This window comes from Musca autumnalis, unplaced genomic scaffold, assembly GCF_047663935.1.
Source record: "Musca autumnalis isolate F117 unplaced genomic scaffold, ASM4766393v1 scaffold_4, whole genome shotgun sequence".
NCBI classification, from domain to species: domain Eukaryota; kingdom Metazoa; phylum Arthropoda; class Insecta; order Diptera; family Muscidae; genus Musca; species Musca autumnalis.
In genome coordinates this window covers 201,424,186-201,444,472 of record NW_027411977.1, presented here as the reverse complement: position 1 = coordinate 201,444,472, position 20,287 = coordinate 201,424,186, and the positions used below count along the sequence as shown (strand labels likewise).

The following is a 20,287-nucleotide window of genomic DNA, read 5'->3' as shown; positions in this document are numbered from 1 at the left end:
ACTTTCCTCATATTAAAAAGTGCATTTTGTTGTAATTCTATTATTAGCACGATGATCCAAGGTTCCAAATTCTCTAGGAAAAATCCATATACCACTATTTCTCCGAGTCAAAAAGCTTCTGCTATGAGAGCTTCTCTTCCCTTTGTCATTGTTCATTTTATAAAGCCGTCGGTAAGTGTACTTTCCCACATCAAAGTAAAATAAAAAATCCATATAAATTTAATTTTTCAAAAATTATTTTATATTTTCATATTCCATTTCTTAAACTAAAGCAAAAGCAAAAATAAAATAAAAAATTCAGAATCTTAAAATATTTTCTTAAAAAACTACATAACCTCACAAAAAAAATACAATATTTACAAAACAAAAGTTTATCTCAAAACGAATTAATGTTCCCTTTTAATTTCCACCGATTTTGAAGGCGAGCACTCATCATGATGTTGCTTGGGAGATTGTGAAGGGCTTGAGGTGTTGTTGCTGGACATATTGAAAGTGGGGGATTCGGAACCTTTCTTTTGCTTGACACGACGGTTTTGGAACCAGATTTTAACTTGTTTCTCTGAGAGTCTCAAACGATTGGCAATTTCAATGCGACGCAAACGAGAGAGGTAGGGATTCATGGAGAATTCACGTTCCAATTCCAAAAGTTGGGTGCTTGAGAAGGCTGTGCGTATGCGTTTGCTGGAATCTGCATAGTCGGAGATGACAGGGGTTATATCCACATTGGGGGAGTTGGAGGAGCTGGTGGCACAGGGAGTTTGATTTGAAGCGTGGTTGGCAGGAGTGGGTTTCAGTGGAGAACTGGATGGTGAACAGGAGGAATCGTGGCGATAACGTTTCGTTTGCTGCTGTTCATCATTTGAGGGATAATCCATGGTAGAGGTGGATGAAGAGGCTGATGGTGAGGTACAATATACATTTTCCGATCCCAAAGATAAGATGGTGCCATATGGAATTGTGGTGTTGGGTAAAACGGTTGCGGGCAGGGAATTGTAGGTGTCAAATGCAGCGGAGGCCTTGCGTTTCTGGGCCAAAAGTGAGGCATAAGGATGATATGATTGTTGTTGCAAGGCGGCGGCAGCAGCTACTGCAGCGGCTTGTTGTTGTTGCTGCTGCTGTTGTTGTATGCCCAAAGAGAACAAATAACTGCCCACATAGCTGGCCGGATATGGCAGCATGGGGATTTGGGGTAACATGGCGGCAGCTGCAGCAGCAGCGGCGGCAGCATGGGCTGCATTTGTGGCGGCGGCAGTTGGTGTAACAGCAGTTGGAGAGCCCAAAGTATCCTTTTTCAGGGGCATATTATCGCTGAGCAATGAATCCATTAAAAATGAGCGAGACATTTTCGTTTGTTGAGATTTCGATATAAACGAGCGTTTAAAATAAAACACGAATTTGTTTTTGTTTTTTTTTTTTCTTCGTAAAGCGAGAGTTGTTGAGTTGATCACGGATGAAGGTGAACTGATGCTCTTTGCCTTCATGATCCTGGCTTATATAGTGAACCACCCTTAAGGCCGAAGAGATAGACAGACAGGCACCCTTGTACCAAAACTACCCTTCGTTGCATTCATGGCCTTAGTAATTGTTGTTGTTGTTGCTGTTTGCTAAACTGCCATAACTGTTAGGAGGACAATGCCTTCCAACTTCCTACCACAACAAATTATAATTTGAGGGTTGTTGTTGTTGGTTGCTAACTCAATGAAACAACCTTCTAGCCAGGCCAGCCAGTCAGCCACCATTGTCTATTTGTGTGTGTGTGTGTGCAATTCATTGATTCACACAAAAACCCTCTATGCCTCTGACAAATTAGACAAATAGTTTACCATTACTGACTGAGGCATTGTTATCCCCGGTTAATGATTTCAAATTGTTGAACTAAATGTTATGCTCCGCCCTTAAGATGTGTTCTCAGCTAGCAAATGCAGGTACCCAGCAGCAAACTAGCCAAAAAGAAACATTGTTGTCCTGTGTTTTTTGTGGCGTAGTTATTGTTGTTATTGTCTTCTGCTCATCTTTTGAATTTGATTTAAGAATTATTCATTCATCCATTCATTCATTGATGGGGTCATTGTCAGTGACACGTTTTCTTCATGGACATCTTTGCAGTTACATAATCTAATTTTTATTTAGAACCATTCTACGCTTCACGCTATTCATAAGACTTTAGAATTTAACTTTTGGCGCGTTTAACTTTTTCGTATGAGTTTTAAGTTTTCATTGTGGATTTATTAATTTTTAATTTCGGAATTATATTCGTATTTAAATTTTTATACGCAATACGAGCTAACAATTGTTTGAAATATTATTCTGATAGCTATCGTAAATCTAATCCTCATTAATCCTCAACAATTTAATTTCTGGAATCCATTCAAAGATGTTGCAGCTTCAAAACTGGTGGATGTAGTCGGAAAAGTGAGAGACATCAGAACAACTCGTAAAAGTGACTCACGATAGCAGTAATGGATTTGTGGTTAGCTTCATATTTACCTTGATGAAAACTATACTAAAAATATATTTATTTATAGGCGCTTAGAAAGAGCATATTATGTGAGACATCACACGATGACTATGATACGGGCATACATATCCTCCTGTAGAGATAAGCAAGGTAATCTTGTAACATATACAATTTGCGTGCTGATGCTATAGAAAGAGCATTTTGCCAAACTATTCGCATCCACATCTAACGAAGGCTACAATAGATTTATTACGCAAAGATGATACTGAGTTTATACCTGGCGGTCAGTATGATATAACAATCGGTATTGAAATCGTCTGAAGAATTATAAGGCCGCTGGAGCTTATGGTTTACCAGCCGAACTGTTCAATATTGTAGGCGGCACCCTGATAAGTTGTATGTATCAGCTTCGGGTACCATCTGGTAGGAAGCTCACATACACAATGATGGAAACGGAAATAACACTGTGACACAAAATGGAACTCAAAGTCTGGGGGGTGGAAATTTTCTTTTGGAGATGAAAGCCCTTGATGAGTATACTAAGAATCCAAAAGGAATTTTTCGCCATAGGTCAAGTTTCTGAGATATCGCGCGATGAAGTTTTTGATTTTTTCCCTGTAATACTTGGAAAAAAGCTCCATATCTCGATTTGGCGTTGTTGTAGCTTCGTTTTGAGGTGAGATGTCTTCAGTCAAATTGATTGGCGAATCTTTTTGTAGAACATTTCATTCTTCTAACTTTATGCCTTTCATGCCCTTTTCGTCCTTTATTTCTTGAACCGTAGTGGAAGTACCACAAGATGAGATTTTTCAGCATCCAAACATTCTACAAAAATATTGCTCAGAAGATTTTAGGTACGGTTCTCTTAGACAACTAATCGATCTTGTCCTGTTTTCATTGTCATTTTTGACATTTATTCGGACTTGGTTAAGAATTAAACTATGTTTTGTTTTTCTGTATATTCGTTATTGGTTATGTATAGGTTTCTAGACATTACCAATGGGTATTGCTTCTGTAGACATCTGGGGTGCTTCTGAAATATTTACCACAGATATCTCTTGTATTGATGAACATGTTAATAACAAATTTTCTTGGAGGATACATCCGGTTATCTCAGTTTTTGAACCGGATATTCCGACATTAAAACCGATTTTTGAACCGGTTTTAAGTAACCGATTAAACTTATATGTATACCATTAAAAAGCTTATAGAGTTGTCAATCAAATTAAATTAATGCGCTTATGAAAACTTTGCTAGTTGCAGTTCTAGAACTAAAAAACCGTTTTCTTAAACCGTTTTTAAGGAAAAATATCAGTACGCGGAAATATGGAGATCAAGGGCCGGGGGTGAAAAATTCTTTTTGGTGATGAATGTCGATGAGGGTAATATGATGAACCCGAAAGGAGAGTTTTACCATAGGTCAAACTTCTGAGTTATAGCGAAGTGAATTCTTTCTTGGCAAACTATACATACCTACATGACAAAAACCCTAACGAAATTTGATCACGCCATAACTCAGAAGTTTGACCTATGGTAAAACTCTCCTTTCGGGTTCATCATATTACCCTCATCGACATTCATCACCAAAAAGAATTTTTCACCCCCCGGCCCTTGATCTCCATATTTCCGCGTACTGATATTTTTCCTTAAAAACGGTTTAAGAAAACGGTTTTTTAGTTCTAGAACTGCAACTAGCAAAGTTTTCATAAGCGCATTAATTTAATTTGATTGACAACTCTATAAGCTTTTTAATGGTATACATATAAGTTTAATCGGTTACTTAAAACCGGTTCAAAAATCGGTTTTAATGTCGGAATATCCGGTTCAAAAACTGAGATAACCGGATGTATCCTCCAAGAAAATTTGTTATTAACATGTTCATCAATACAAGAGATATCTGTGGTAAATATTTCAGAAGCACCCCAGATGTCTACAGAAGCAATACCCATTGGTAATGTCTAGAAACCTATACATAACCAATAACGAATATACAGAAAAACAAAACATAGTTTAATTCTTAACCAAGTCCGAATAAATGTCAAAAATGACAATGAAAACGGAACAAAATCGATTAGGTGTCAAAGAGAACCGTACCTAAAATCTTCTAAGCAACATTTTTGTAGAATAGTTGGATGCTGAAAAATCTCATCTTGTAGTACTTTCACAACGGTTCAAGAAATAAAGGACGAAAAGGACATGAAAGGCATCGAGTTAGAAGAATAAAATGTTCTACAAAAAGATTCGCCAATCGATTTGACTGAAGACATGTCACCTCAAAACGATGCTACAACAACCCCAAACAGAGATATGGAGCTATTTTCCCAAGTATTATAGGGAAAAAAATCCAAAACTTCATCGCGCGATATCTCATAAACTTGACCTATGGCGAAAATTTCCTTTTGGGTTTTTAGTATACTCATCAAGGGCTTTCATCTCCAAATGAATTTTTCCACCCCCCAAAAATGCTGCTGCACAGTGTAATATAAGACCATGTGCTCAAATTATAGAGGCTTTAGTCTTCTTCCTATTGTGTAAACGACCAAAGCTAATAATCAATGAAATAACCTGATCATAACAATGCGGCTTTCAGCCTGGCAAATTCACCATTGACCACATATTTACTTGCCGCAAATGCAATTGATGCAGATCGACACTTTTTAGATTATAAAGAAGCCTTTGACAGACGTTCAATGGTATTCCAAGCCATGTCTGAATTTGATATTCCAATGTTCCAACGACATTGACATCATGGGTCGATTAGTAGAAGAAGTAACTGATATCTTTAAAAAATTGATAGAGATATTGGCGATATCGACGCGCAATGCGTCGACAGAACTTGAATCAAGTGTTGAGGTAATTAATAATTCCATTTACCTAGGCACAGTCAGAGCAGAATAGCATGTCCAGCGAACTAAGCTGATTAAAAACAGATCCACATCTAGTCAAACAAGTAAGCAAAGGCTATAGTCGGGACGGGGCCGACCATGTGATACCCTACACCACTACCCCTGGGCGTAAGCTTTTCACTGGTAAACATTTCTTTTATGGAATATAATCCGACTACCACTAAACACAATATGCCTCTTTCTCGCTGCGACCCCCATAAGCAACCAATTTTTCGTGACCATCCGATCAAAATTGCGACATGTAGCGTGATTGCAAAAAAAAAATGGGAGAATTGGATGCATTACCGACTATTGTGACAACTCCCTTGTTTTACCACTTTCGCCAACCTACTTTACACCAATGTAAAGGTAATATTTTCTTCTTCCATTGACAGGCTTTGCCATTGGAATACCCCTACTAGAAGCGATATATTCACAAAGAATAAAACTTTGGATTTGTCTCCACATGAGCTTTTCCCCATTCCGAAGCCTAAATATTATCCGACTATCACCAAAATCAATAGGCTTCTTCCTCTGTGGGGCTCCAACAATCCCCCAAAATCAAAATTCCAACCTGTAGCGTGATTACAAAAATGGAAAAATTGGATATATTAATGACTTTTGCGATATCTCGGTTGTTTGCCCACTTATGCCAAAATACTTTGCATCAGTATAAAGGCGATCTTTTCTTCTTCCATTGACGGGCTTTCCTTTTGGAATACTCCTACCAGAAGCGAAGATATTCGCATAAGAATAAAAACGTTGACTTTTCTCCACATAAGCTTTTTGCATATTCCGTCTCCTGAATATTACCCGATCATAACCAAAAATTAATAGGCTTCTTTCTCTGTGGGACCCGCATCGACTCCCAAAAAATTCATGACGATCCGATCAAAATTGCGATCTGTAGCGTGATTACAAATAAAATTGCATTACCGACAATTGCCATATCTCTGTTGTTTGACCACCTACGACAACCTACTTTACATCGTTCTAAAGTTGATATTTTCTACTTTCCTTGCCAGGTTTTGCTTTTGATATACCTCTTAAAGAAACAGAGATATTGGGTTTAAAATAAAACGTTGACCTTTTCTCCAAATAAGTTTTTGCCCATTCCGACCCCTGAATATTATCCGACCATAATCAAAATCAATAGGCTTCTTCCTCCGTGGGACATCCATCGTGACGATCTGATCAAAATTGCGACATGTAGCGCGATTTCGAAAAAAAAACTTTGCTTTTGGAAGCTCCCCAACGAAAGCTGGATATTCGTCATTATAATTAAAATCGCAAAAATGAAAAGCTTGGTTGTATTAGCGATATCTTCGTTGTTTGACAACGTACTATACATCGTTGTAAAGGTGATATCTTCTACTTTCATTAGCAGGTTTTGCTTTTGATACACCCCTTATAGATGCGGAGATATTCGCTTTGAAATAAAAGGTTGACTTTTTCTCCAAAAAAGTTTTTTGCCCATTCCGACCCCTGAATATTATCCGACCCGAAGCCCGGGTACTTCCGCAAGCAGAGAAGGCAGAACATAGTGTGTTTGAGAGAGCATTTCTTCAAAATATCTGCGGACCAATCTGCGTTCACAGGGAATAACGAAATCGTGAACCACGAGTTAAAACTATTGTATTGCGCACTAAAAATACGGGGCACCATGCGCCCATGTACACGCAGAACGGGAAGGTCAAGGTTCCGGTAGAGTAAACAAGTGGAAGACAAGATCGAAATTAATGATATCTAAAACTGCGAAAGTAAAGTAACAAATAACAAGTAAAAAAGTATCAGTCGGCTTTGCCGGCAGAGATAATCCCTCAGCCTATGTGAATTGAAACTATCACCTACGGACAGATCGGATGTATTTAGGGTCTTTTTAGAATTTTGTGGCCCTTTTTGGACATTTAAACTTGCCGACAAAAATGTGGATTAGGAGTAAAGTTCAAAAACGTTATAGAGGAGAAATGGACCGAAATAGTCCATTATGGAGGTAGATCTTATTTTGGGAGTCATATTTTTTCTATATATATCGCGCCCAATATTCATTTCAGTGGGTCATCGTATAGCTTTTAGACCAGTTCGCCGTGAAGCATGGATTGTCCACGGAAAACATAATGTAGCTTTAAGCAGAACCTCAACGAACATCATCGATATACATTTCCGAACAGACCCTAAACTTCACTAAGGCACAAATGTTGAACTTTGATGGAGGACGTACCCTAAGGAGAGGACCGATATGGGTCATTTCTGAATTTAAACAAAATGTGTACTAAAATATCAGGAGATCCATAGTTTGGACCAAATTGGTTGCCCTGTTTAAGAGATATCGTGCATGCCATTTTAGTGACATTTTTTAAATATTGGGTGGAAGTACCGGAATTTGTGGACCCGTATTGCCCATCTTCGAACTGAAACTTTGTTTGGACAAAATATGACGAAGGCCAAATGTTGGACCAAATCGGTTGATCAGTTCGAGAGTTATCCACTACATATGGTGGCAAAGGGATTTTTTTTACACTTTTCGGGCTGTTTTCTCAAGAAGTATGGACTTGCAAGAATGCAAGTTTATTGTACAATTGTACAATTTTCCCGGATTAAGTCCATACCTGCTGAGATAATGGCTCAAAAAACCATTCCCGGACATACTAATATGGCTAATATGGCAAGAATAAACTTAGTTCAGAACATTGCTTACTAAAATTTTTTAGACGATATGTCAATGATTTGGTATCGTCCCAGACTACGGTACCTACTGATTTCACATATTTTGAAACAAACTCATGATCAGGGATGTACGCAGGATTTCATTTCGGGCGGGGCCCAACATGACCAAAAAACATGAAAATTTAAAATGTAGTGTAGCGTTATGTAAAGCTATTTTAAAGGTTGTTGTTAGTTGATTTTAAATGAAATATTGTCACAATGTATATAAAGTCAATAGGGAGTGTTCTAAATATATACTTAGGATACAATTTTAAATTTTGACAGAGTATAAAATATGTATAAGCCCCGGATATTTAGAATTGAAAATAAACCATATCGTTCGCCATATAAAAGTTCCGCCTCGTTTTCAGTATTTTGAAGATCTAAATCAAATACATACATACGTCCACGTTGTGGTATATACCAGTATTTTACAATCACAGAGAATTGCTTTTATTTTTGATATCGCAAGATTTTCATATTTCGAAGAACATATGGCCTGTTTCTCTAAGGCAATTCAAATTCAAATCCGTTCGATCAACTACCAAACTCCTGTTGTTGTGGGAAATGTTTGTTTGATTGAAAATAAAAACAATTCAAATAATATTCAAACAAAAAGTTTGGTAGAAGTCCGAGGGAATTTGTATTCTAATCGTCTTAGTTGAACATGTCATTAGCCTAATTTTTGAGAATATCGACTGTAATACAGATATTGGGATTCCTTTTCGTTTGAGAACTCCCATGCAGAAAGTGGTTAAAATATGCCCACGTTTTAATTCAATCCATATATAACCCTATTCGCGAGTAGGTCGAGTAGACTTATACAGGGGTTTAATGTGTTGGGGGGTATATTTCGGTCGGAACATAACGCTTTTTATACTCTCCACCATAATATGGAGGGTATAATAAGTTTTTCATTTCGTTTGTAACTCATCGAAATAATCGTTTGCGACCCAATAAAGTATATACATTTTTGATCAGCTTAAAATTCTAAGTCGCTTTAGCCATGTCCGTTCGTCCGTCTGTTGTAAACGCGATATTTTCCAAATGAATTTAGATAGAGGGCTGAAATTTTTTATACATGTGTCTTTGGCCTGAACTCAGATCAAATTTGCAGATGAGCTATATCGGTCCACGTTTTGGTATACCCCCATATAACGGTACATACCGAATTCAGGTATTTTGTCATTATTAGCTACATTTTCTGGCGAATTAAATATAATTTGGTATTTAGGGTTCCCAGAGACTATGAATTTTCTCCACCAACAATTATAGACGTAGATTCACATTCTAAGACAGAATTAGCTACAATTTGGTTCCTTATGGTCAAGTACTAGGGAGGTGCACCCATATAACGGTACTTCCCAATTTTCGGTATTATGACATTTGAGTTTCCCAGTAGTCACAAAGCATCTTCTCCAAACATTGCCAACATATGGCCATGTTTTGGTATAACCCCCATATAACGACACATCCCGATTTTCGGCATTTTGAGGATTTTAGCTACAATTATCAACCGAACTACCTGTAATTTGACAGTTGAAATATCTCCAGCAAAAACTGTTTACATAGGTCCATGTTTTGGTATAGCCTCCATATAACCGTACCTGCCGATTTTCCGAATTTTGAGGATTTTACCTACAATATTAACATAACTACCTGTGAATTGACGTTTGGACTTCCCGGTGGTCACAAAGCTACTCCACCAAAAATTGTCAACATAGGTCCACATTTTGGTACAGCCCCCATATAAATGTATCTTCCGATTTTCGGTATATTGAGGATTTTAGCTAAATTTTTGGCCGAACTTCCTGTAATTTAACACTTATGATTCCCAGTGGTCACAAAACATCTCCTCCAAAAATTGTCAACATAGGTTCACACTTTGATATAGCCCCTATATAACCTCCCGATTTCTGGTATTTTGAGGATTTTAGCTACATTTTATGACCGCACTACCTGTAATTTTACGTTTGAAGTTCCCAGTGGTCATAAAACTTCTCCACTAGCAATTGTGAACATAGGTTCACGTTTTGGTATAGCCCCCATAAACCGGCACCTCCCGATTTTCGGTATTTTGTGGACTTTAGCAACAATTTTTAACCGAACTATTTCTAATTCGATATTTGAGGTTCCCAGTGGTCATAAAACATCTCCACTAAAAACTGTCAACATCGGTCCATGTTTTGGTATAGCCCTCATATAACGGTACCTCCCAATTTTTGGGTTTTTGAGGATTTTAGCTACAATTTTAGACCGAAGTATCTGGAGTTCGACAAAACTAACAAAACTTCTCCACCAACAACTATCAGCATGGGTTCACACTTTGATTTATCACCATATACGGTTGCCAACAGATTGAAGGCATTTCTATATGCATTTTGTTTTCCTTATTTAGGTATCAGTGGTCACAGAATATCTCCGCCTTAAATTGTGGACAGGTACCATATGGAGATCCTATGACTTCCCCCGATGACGTCATTACAGCTTAAAGTACTCAAAATATGCAATTTTTACAAGGTCCGTCGTATATTTTCTATATTTTTTTGATATATACTCACCATAACTATTTCAAATACGATTTGTATCGAGCGTACAACATCTCCTTAATATTTTAATGTCGAAAAACCCACAAAAATATTTGTTTGTATCCGTAAATAACGAAAGTCTGGGTTAAACTCGTAAAAACCGATTTTGAGCTATATCTCAAAAACAAGAGCTGATGGAGAAAACCGGGACCGGATTTGAAAATAACTCGCCGATTTCATGTAGAAACAACCGCAACATCGGTTGAAACAAAAGTCCTGTTGACCAGTGTAATTATTCCGTTTTAGTTCAGAATATTTTATGGTGGAGGGTATAAAAAGTTCGGCCCGGCCGAACTTAACACTTCTTTACTTGTTAAAGTTCATATCGAGATTCTTGAACGACTTCTATGAAGTAATACGCGGGAATACGCGAGTGCAGATTGAACTTCTGTAACCGGCTATTGTGTCGATAACCTACGAATATAATGTCATAAAAATCCTAAAAAAATTTACTTCTTTACCAGAAGTGATATATTCGGTTGATCCGTTAGAGGGTTATCATGCGCTCTAGCTTGCCAGACAAACAGAGTTACAGAAGATGTGGTGATGCAAAACAGCAAAACATTTAAGTATATTTTCAGTTTTTTTTTTTTTTGACAAGCGTTTCTGGATGTATCGCACCCTGAACAAGTAGAATTATGTAAAACCTATAGGCAAAGAAATACTCAAAGCTTTTCGAAAATTTTACCCAAACCCACTCTGCAAATTTTCATTCTATTTTTTATTAGATAGCCAATAAAAAAACAAAAAAAGAATTTATGAGTATTTCTTTGCATATAATTTTTAAAGAGTTCAACTTTTTCAAGGCTCGATATCTGTGGAACAGTTAGTCAAAAAATTCTGAGAATATACTTAAATGTATTGCTGATGAGCAGCATCACCACAGCAAAAAATAAAGGAAATCAAAAAGCACTTTTTGAAAAAGTGTCCGATTTTTTCAGAAATCCCCATATAATCTAGTAACAGAAATATTTCTTGTAGGTGTGCTACAGATTTTAGCAGTTTTGACACCCAAAAATTCTTTTTTCTTCATTATTTCCTCCTGCAAAAATTTGTGAAAAATAGAATAACATAGTGTAGGCGGTGAAACAAATTTCTGATTGACTTTCAAGATATAGTCCACGAAGAACACTTCATTCATTTCGTCTAATAAACAGTTTTTCATGCACTTCCATTCTCACAATAATGAACTCGTATTTTTGGGATGCAGGATGAGTGTAATGCCTCGAGACCGATGTATATCATGGAGTATATTCAATACGGAATTCGTATTTAATAGTGGAATGATATGAGCTTAAGAAGTAATTCAGATTTCATTGGAAGTTTCTCTCAAAAAGAGTATATAAAAAAATTAAAATGTTTTTTTCCAAAAATTCTTAATGATGTACATTTTCCGTACAGAAATTTCAGAAAAATACACACCAACAGCGAACCACATTTATTGATGCATTTAAATTAAGGGATTTCTGAGGATAGAAATAATAAGGTAAAACATTATTGTAAAAAATAAACCCAAGACCAATTTTAGTACCATTTAGTACTTTTCGTACCCATCAGTACGAATTTCCAAAACTAAATATATCACGAAAGAAAGAAGTTGCCCACTCTCACCAAACCTAACCTAAACCTAGTTTAAGTACGAAGATGTGTCATATCGGTGCACTCCTTCAGGTACCTCTCCCACAGAATTTAATTTTTTTCGCTAAAATGGTGCGCACGATAGCTCTCGAAGGCAGTAACCGATTTGGTTCATCATACAGTAGTCTCCGAAAATTTGATTTTAGAGACACTTACCCCTGAAGAAAAAAAAAAATAAATTCCCGTCTGCCAATGCACTGTCGTCCAGCATAAGCAAAGCAATAAAATTATTATTCCCAAAACGTTTAATTACATTGCAGTGGTTCTGCTATCCCTCTTCTAATGCTTTCAACAAACTGTGTCATATACCTTTAAAATATCTATTCCGAGAATAAATTGGCAAAGCAAGAAGGAATAATCATAAACATGTCTAAGGTAGTCCCGGTCTTGGTATTCTCTGTATTCTGAAAAGAGATCCAAAACGTTTCAAAGAAGAAATATGACTACGGATCTTTTAGCAATATTTTAGCGCTCACAGCCTCTCTACATGGTATACCTGGGAAAGGCCTAGCATGTATTATTCAATGCCTCAAATAAAAAATTCAATGAAAAAGAAATGGTGAAACCTATTTTCCTACCAACTTTGTGCAAGGTATCTGGCCATGTTTTCCATCTCAATTGCCATTTCTAGTTGTGGGACGTCGACGTCGATCTGTCTGTTTGTTTTTATGTGAGATTACTGACTAAGGGAGCAATATTCAAAGTCAATGACTCAAATATCCAATCCATATGCCAATAATTGTATTACTCATTCAATAAACTGCATAATATGAAAAATGAAAAAATACTTAAGAAGAATTTCCTCAGAATAAACTACACGTGTCCGCACTCAGCAAAGGTAACAGATTGCAAAATGGACAATTGCATCTAACACCTACAAAAGCCCCTACAATAATGAATTTACCAGGAAATCCATAACGAACGAAGCTAATACAAAACGGAAGTTGCCGACACAGAATTTCAAACAATTGGATTCAGATACAGATTAGAGAGTACTTAAGAATTAAAACCATAACAAAGAGAGCAACGACTAAAGGCTAAGAAAAGCAACTGCATTGGCCATTTAGCAGCAACTGACCAAAGAGGGCAGGTAAGTCCGTGGCAATGGCAATGTAGGGCAAGCGCACGCTTCAAGCAGACGACTTTGCAAAAAAGAAAATATTTTTAGAAAAAAAAAATGTTACAATAAAAGCAAATATTTGCCAAGATTTAAGGCGGACCAGTAGAAAGCAGCTGTTACCAGAAATAAGGTAAAGAAAGAAAACACAATAAACAGCAATCAAAAGAAATTGAATTCATTCATTGAGGAAATACCAAAAAAAAAGGATCATGCCAATTTTTTATTTATAAATTTGACATTAAAATGTGTTAAGTACCTACTTATAAATGTCATTACGTTAATGCAAACACAAATGCTTCCAAATGCAACAACAATGCATTGTGAATGAATGAATGACTGGCATCAGGACACACACACAAAAATAACAATAACCGAAAGCAGGGACCCTCCTCTGTGACAAATTTTTCATGTTTATTGGTTTATTGTTGAAATTACACAATTAACAAGATTTTATTACCACTTAACATACATCCACACACACATATACAGCTTTACAATACAACAATTACAACCACCACACAATAAAACTATCCTTTAAGTATCATGACATTTGTTTTTGTGGCCTCTCTAAGAACAACTAAAGAAGGTACGTGTGTGTCCCCTTATTTTATTCATTCACCCAAACATCGTTTCTCGTGAAAATGATTGAACACGAGTCCCTCAACAAAACAGCACACACTTTAAATTTCAGCTCATTCTTCTATTTCGTTTCGATTCAAAACTCACAAAAGAACAATTATCAAAAAATAAAAATTCTTTAATTTTTTTGTTTCATTTCAAAATAGAGAACAGGGAGCCACAAAAGACCACTCGTCGTCCCTCTCGTCTCCACAATGAAATGCGACAATTAAACGACATCAAAATTTTACCGCCAAAATTACAAGGAATTTTTCTTCACCAAAATTGTGATCCTTATAAGACACACACAACTATTTTCTGAGCCATATCTTCTCTGTCTCTCTCTGCCTTTCGTTGTGTCTGTGGTCTATTCATTGGGTAATGTGTCATTTTTTTCATTTTTATGAGACAAAGTCACAAGGATCAATCAGCTTAGTCCTGACTTATGCATGACAATTTTCTCTTGAATACCTTTACCTTTTCAACTACTTTCACAGACAAAGGATTTCATTGGCAATGCCAACACTTTGTCAACTTTTTTTTTGGAAAATAGGTTTAAAGCATTATCGACTTTTGCATAAAAGAAGGATTTCAAGGAAGTCACGTAAATTTAAAATATTTTGTATTCGAGGTGGCAGCATGGATTTTGAGGCGATTATGCAAATTGATATTGCAACTCCCAACATATTGTGAGCAAAAACGGATGTGCTCAGTTTTGTTCTCGGATCTACTCACATAGAAAATCAGATTAAGTAATAGTTAAAATTTTAGGTTTTGGTTGATGATCGGCTAATTGGGATTAATTTGACCTTGATTTAGGGTCTATACCACTGCATATTTTACGCAAGATAAAGCATGTAAAATGCAATTTTCCTTCATTAATATGAATTCATTGAATTCATTTATTGTTTAATCGAAAATAAAATTGAATCAAATATTTTTCACACAAAAACAAAAGTTTGGAAGTAATTCGAACGAATTTGGTTTCTTAGTGAAACTGGAGGTTAGTTTTGAAGATACCAACATGACATTTTGGCAATATATAAAGAAAGATGTCGGGAAAATATTGTTACGGAATTAAGTTTTAACTTAAGCCCGTGTACATGTTTTTTTTATTCCCCGATATGATTTGTACCAAATTAAAAAAGGGTTCGTTTTAGATTACGACTATACAATGCTTTATTGACGCAATTCAATTATTCACACAAGACTTTATTTACTACTAAGCACATAGCTTAATTCAAGTAAGCACAGAGCTTTGATCTTTTTCTGGTTACTCTTTACTTCAGTACTGGTTTTAATTCGCGGTTTGCCTGCTACCCTCACGTATTTATACTCGCTCGCTGATTAATAGACAATTCTAGCATCCTCACTATAGAATTTTCACAATAATCACACGATTCGCAAATAAACACACACACACATACAAAACAACAAATGGACATATGAAATAAAAGAGAGAAGCGGTTACAGTGAATGACGTCACAATATAGAAGCATAACTTCATAGTCAAAGTAATTATGAGAGAGATAGAGGGAGAGAGAGAGAGAGTACAACAAAAACAGTAGCAAAATATGCATAGAAAATATTGAGCTAAATTCTATACAGTAGTTGTTATTGTAAATGTAATTAAATAAAGTAAATGTTCAATAAAAGTTTACGCTAAAATTGAAAATTTTTCAATTAATGGAAACTCATGTAAAATAATTAAAATACACCAGTAGTGGAATTCTGTAACTCATTTTCAAGTTACCGAAAAAATCGGTAAAATTAAAACGTATGAATGGAACCCAGCAAAATGTTCGATGCCAAAGAGGCCATTCAATCATGGGTGAAAGTGATCTGGCATGTCATCTTTTTAGCATATTCATCGATGAATTTTATATGAGCGTGGAACCCAAAAGAGCTATTCATTTTTGGATTCAAAGCAAGTCATTTACACCAATGCTTTGGCTTGTAATTTTCATCAACCCTTTGCAATGACATTATCATTACGACGAGAGTTTTAACAACGTTGGTTGTGATTTCGAATCTCCGACAACATCAAGCCTATTGTAAATAACACTGTGATACAAAAGTGGACAAAAGTGATGCATAAATTCGGTATTGTCGGAGTCCATGGAAGACGAAAATACCTTTGGTTTCTTTGGATCACTTCGTTTTTTGATTTTATAACGGGAAATGTAGTGAAAAACTGGGTTTCTTGGATTTTCAAATTAAAACGGACATAACTTCTTTTTTCGACAACAGCTTATTTTTTTATACAAAAGGTGAGAATCATGTCTTTCGAACAAGCCATAATTTTTAAAAATCGGGTAACAAACGGCTGAGTTATAGTGATTTAAGTGTGACAAAAACGCATTAAAAACAGGAAAATGATTTTCCTGGTGCTCTAGGCTGCGTAGAAGACACCAAACTACGTAATTATTTACTTTTATCAAAGAGGAAATTTAGTTAGTTTTACAAAATGGGGAAAACCAATGAAATCGGTTGAAAAATGCGTGAGTTGTATTGAAGTAAAATAGAACAATTAGTTTCCTTCTGCTTATGAAGAAGACTACATACCAAATTTCCGATATTTCGGAAAAAACCTTTCTATGGGGTATATAAGAACCTGCGGATATATACGAAAATCGGAAGGTACAGATTTCGAATTTCGGTAATTCAGCCATTTCGGTGGGTTGCTGTGGCCACAACCTTCAAAATACCGAAAATCTGTGGTACAGTTTTACGGGAGCTATATGAAGACGTGGACCAACACCGACAAATTTCATATGGAACGTTTAACATCCGAAATGAAGACCAAGTACCAAATTTCAGCCATTTCGGTGTGATAATCAGGCTAAAACATTCAAAACACCGAAAATTGGGGGTTCCGTTCTATGGGGGCTATATGAAATCCTGGACCTATACCGACAATTTTCATATGGAAATTAAGACTAAATTCCAAATTTCAGCGATTTCCGTGGGATATTGAGGCCACAACCTTCAAAATACCGGAAATAGGGAGGTACCGTTCTATGGGGGCCATACTAAGGCCTAAACTTGTACCGACAGGTCTCTGGGGGAATGTTTTGTATCTCCAACTTACAGTAAAATCAAAATGTCAGCCATTTCGGTGTTATAATGAGGCTAAAACCTTCAGGAGTAAGGAACTTAAACACCAAATTACAAAGCTCTATCTTCAAAATTGAGAGCTCTATTTTGATTTCAACAGACGGACGGACGAACATGATTATATCGACTTAGAATTTTACCCTGATCGAACTATTGTAGTTTACCAGTAACTATGACTATTACTGGATCAAATTAAGTGTTTTTGAACAAAGCTCAAAAATGAAGCAAACAAATTTATTTTGATTGGAAGTTATGACCGCGTAAATGAATAAACATAGGCAAAAACACCTTGAAGCTATCGAGGTTTTTTACAGGTAAAGTAAAAGAATACAAAATGAAGATTACGCTTCTAATGTATCACTTTTCAAAATTTCCACTGCATCCACCTTTTATGGATGCTGACATTTAAAGCCGGATTTTAGGTGTTTTTTGTATTTTTGATTTAACTTGGACGAGCACTTGGGTATTTCAAAAAACCAATCGTAGGATTAAAGTACTTGCGATTACGCATAATTTGATACGTATGTATATTATACGTAGCCCACACAGCATCACAGTAATCTACTACCAAAGGCCAAAATTTAGTGCGATATTTTTTTCTAAAATCTTATTTTTTGGGTACAGTATTTACAATATCCTTTTGAGTATGCTGGTACCCCGCGATATTTTAGTTTTTCGGCGGTCCGGAACATATAATCGGCGAAAACGGCTACTTTTGCAAAATTTGCGAAAAATGTTTTTGGAAATATCGCGGATTAATTCGCGTTTTCTGTGAGTCGTTTCTTTTTCAGTTAAGAAACCGACGCATCACTCGCGTTATTGCGGAAACAGAGGTTTAAAAAGTTAAGCGGTATGGAAATTGTATCCGATTTATCCCGAAAATACTGTGTGATGCTACATCCACGGTTCTTGATGGTTTTTATTGAAATAGGCTTAGTTTGATATATTTTTTCACGGTTGATAGTGAAATCGGATGCGCATAAAACGTGTGTGTACTTTGTGCAAATGCCGAAGTAAATCTTGGTAAATGTTTACAAATGAGAAGAAAACAGTTCGTTGTATCGGGAAACCGCATGCGCATCAAGTGATTTTGAGGATTTCGCGATTTACACGCATTTCAAAATGTATATTACCCGATACAGTTTTCCTTCAAAATTATTCTCCATTGAAAGATACCCTAAATTTATATGAACATCTTCCATATCTTCCTCAAGATGTTAGCGTGTATTCGGGAAGTGATTACAATGACAAATGTGTGTTTTCTCGTGAATTTTACCTAAAATAGATGAATAACTCCGATCTAGTTTTCCTACATTTTCTTCAACTAACTTACAAAATAAGTTTGAAAAAATATTTTTTTTCTTACAAACGTTATTTAAATTTGCTCAATATATATTTTTGTTTTTGCTATAATATGTGAACCGCTAAACAGATTTGTAAAGATTACGTACCTACTATCATAAATACATGCAACATTTCATCAATTTAAGTCAATTTGATATTGAATCTTTCTTGATGTTCCTTTAATTAAACCAAAATATTTTAAACACCTATGAGGTCTAAAATCATTAATAATCCTAATCAGTAAATTGAGTTAATAACAAATTGCATAAGCGTTGATTTGTTGATGTTTCAAAAAACAAAGACAAATTGACACCCACTTTTAAGTCACCTAATGCTCATGACTGATTTAAGTCAAGCCGTTTCGGTGGATTATCCACCAAACTAAATGTCGAACGTTTCGTTTTTCATCCGACATTTCGGTCAGACAACGCGTCAACTACTCCATATGACATGCGATCAGAGATCTTTCCTAACTAGCATCCAAAATCGGATGTGTCTTTCGATTTGCGGGTCGAATTTCATCAGTCTGCCATGTTTTCAGTGGGCAGGAATCATCAATCCGCAGAATACGGCAATATTGGCCCACATTTCGCTTGAAACGATCTTTTCATCAGCATTTGAATCCATTCCATCGATCCAATAATGATGATGTTTGTATTTTTATTTACACACTTGTATATTTCTTTTATTTATCTAAATATGCTTAAATCTATATAAGGTTTATTATTTACAATAGACTTGATGTTGTCGGAGACTCGAAATCGCAACCAAAGTTGTTGGAACCAACATCGTAATGTTGTCTTTTATTTCCTGTATATCAGACAAGTTGCTCGAAACGTCGTTCAGACTCTGCGATAAAAAGGAAATTACCAACCATCGACCTAAAAATAGAAGCGAGCTGCATTGTTAGATTTTATAAAATTCCCCTTGTCTGAACTAAATCGGACATAGAGCGAAATCAATCACATCTTGCTTCTCGAAATTCTGAAAAAAAGTAGTAACGACTTTTGGAAATGTTAGAAATTAATAACGCATAAACAATATTTTCATGAAAAACCCTCTCCTCCCCGTTCGTTACATTTTATTCTTAGAGATCCCTAAAGCAAGTCGGATTGTAGATCCCTACAAATAGCGGCATAATTTCTTTCCAAAACAAAAAAGTATAAACTTCTAAAATTTTTATTTTAAAATAACAAAAGTATAAATTAATAGCAATTCACGAACTAGAAATTCTTTAAGGAGTGCAGTTGGAGTCCATGTCGAAATCTGAACTAGCGATGACAATATAATAATTAGAAAAACCATTTGTAAGGTGAAACATAATCGGTTGGGAAGAGTGGAGGATATAAACTCTGTTGCGGTACAGCGGCGATTATTAAATTGCATTTTTGGATGTAAACTTTTTGCTGATAAATTAATTGTTGTTATTTCATGAATTCGTTTGAATTAATAAAGAGTTTTGTTTGTCATGAAAATCATATTTCCGTACAGCATTTTCCATTTTCCAAACAAGGCATGAAAATGTCATCACGGTGCTCTTGAACCAAAAAAAAAAATAAAAAAAAAAATAAAAAATACAGTCAGTGCATTGTAGCAATCTGAACTTCTATATCTCAAAAATGGTAACACTTACTAAAATTTCATAAGAGCCAATCTTGTAAAGAATTTTCATAACTAAAACTTCCGGTTTTCAAGAAAAATGGTGAAATCCTAAAAAAAACCTAAAAATTTAAACTTTAATCGCGATTTATTTAAAAAGCACTCCCGCGAATTTTTTGGTTTTTTTATTTTTCTCATCTATGAAATTCAGTAT

The 20,287-nt window shown here is 35.7% G+C and overlaps 2 protein-coding genes across 4 annotated transcripts in view; both read right to left on the bottom strand.

Annotated features, from left to right (window-relative positions):
• The window catches only part of Sytbeta (Synaptotagmin beta), a 494,139-nt gene that overhangs the window by 256,203 nt on the left and 217,649 nt on the right, over positions 1–20,287 (bottom strand). The window lies entirely within an intron of this gene.
• Positions 387–1,343, bottom strand: ind (intermediate neuroblasts defective). The gene has a single exon (XM_073981995.1). The coding sequence runs from the start codon at positions 1,341–1,343 to the stop codon at positions 387–389; it is 957 nt and encodes a 318-aa protein (XP_073838096.1).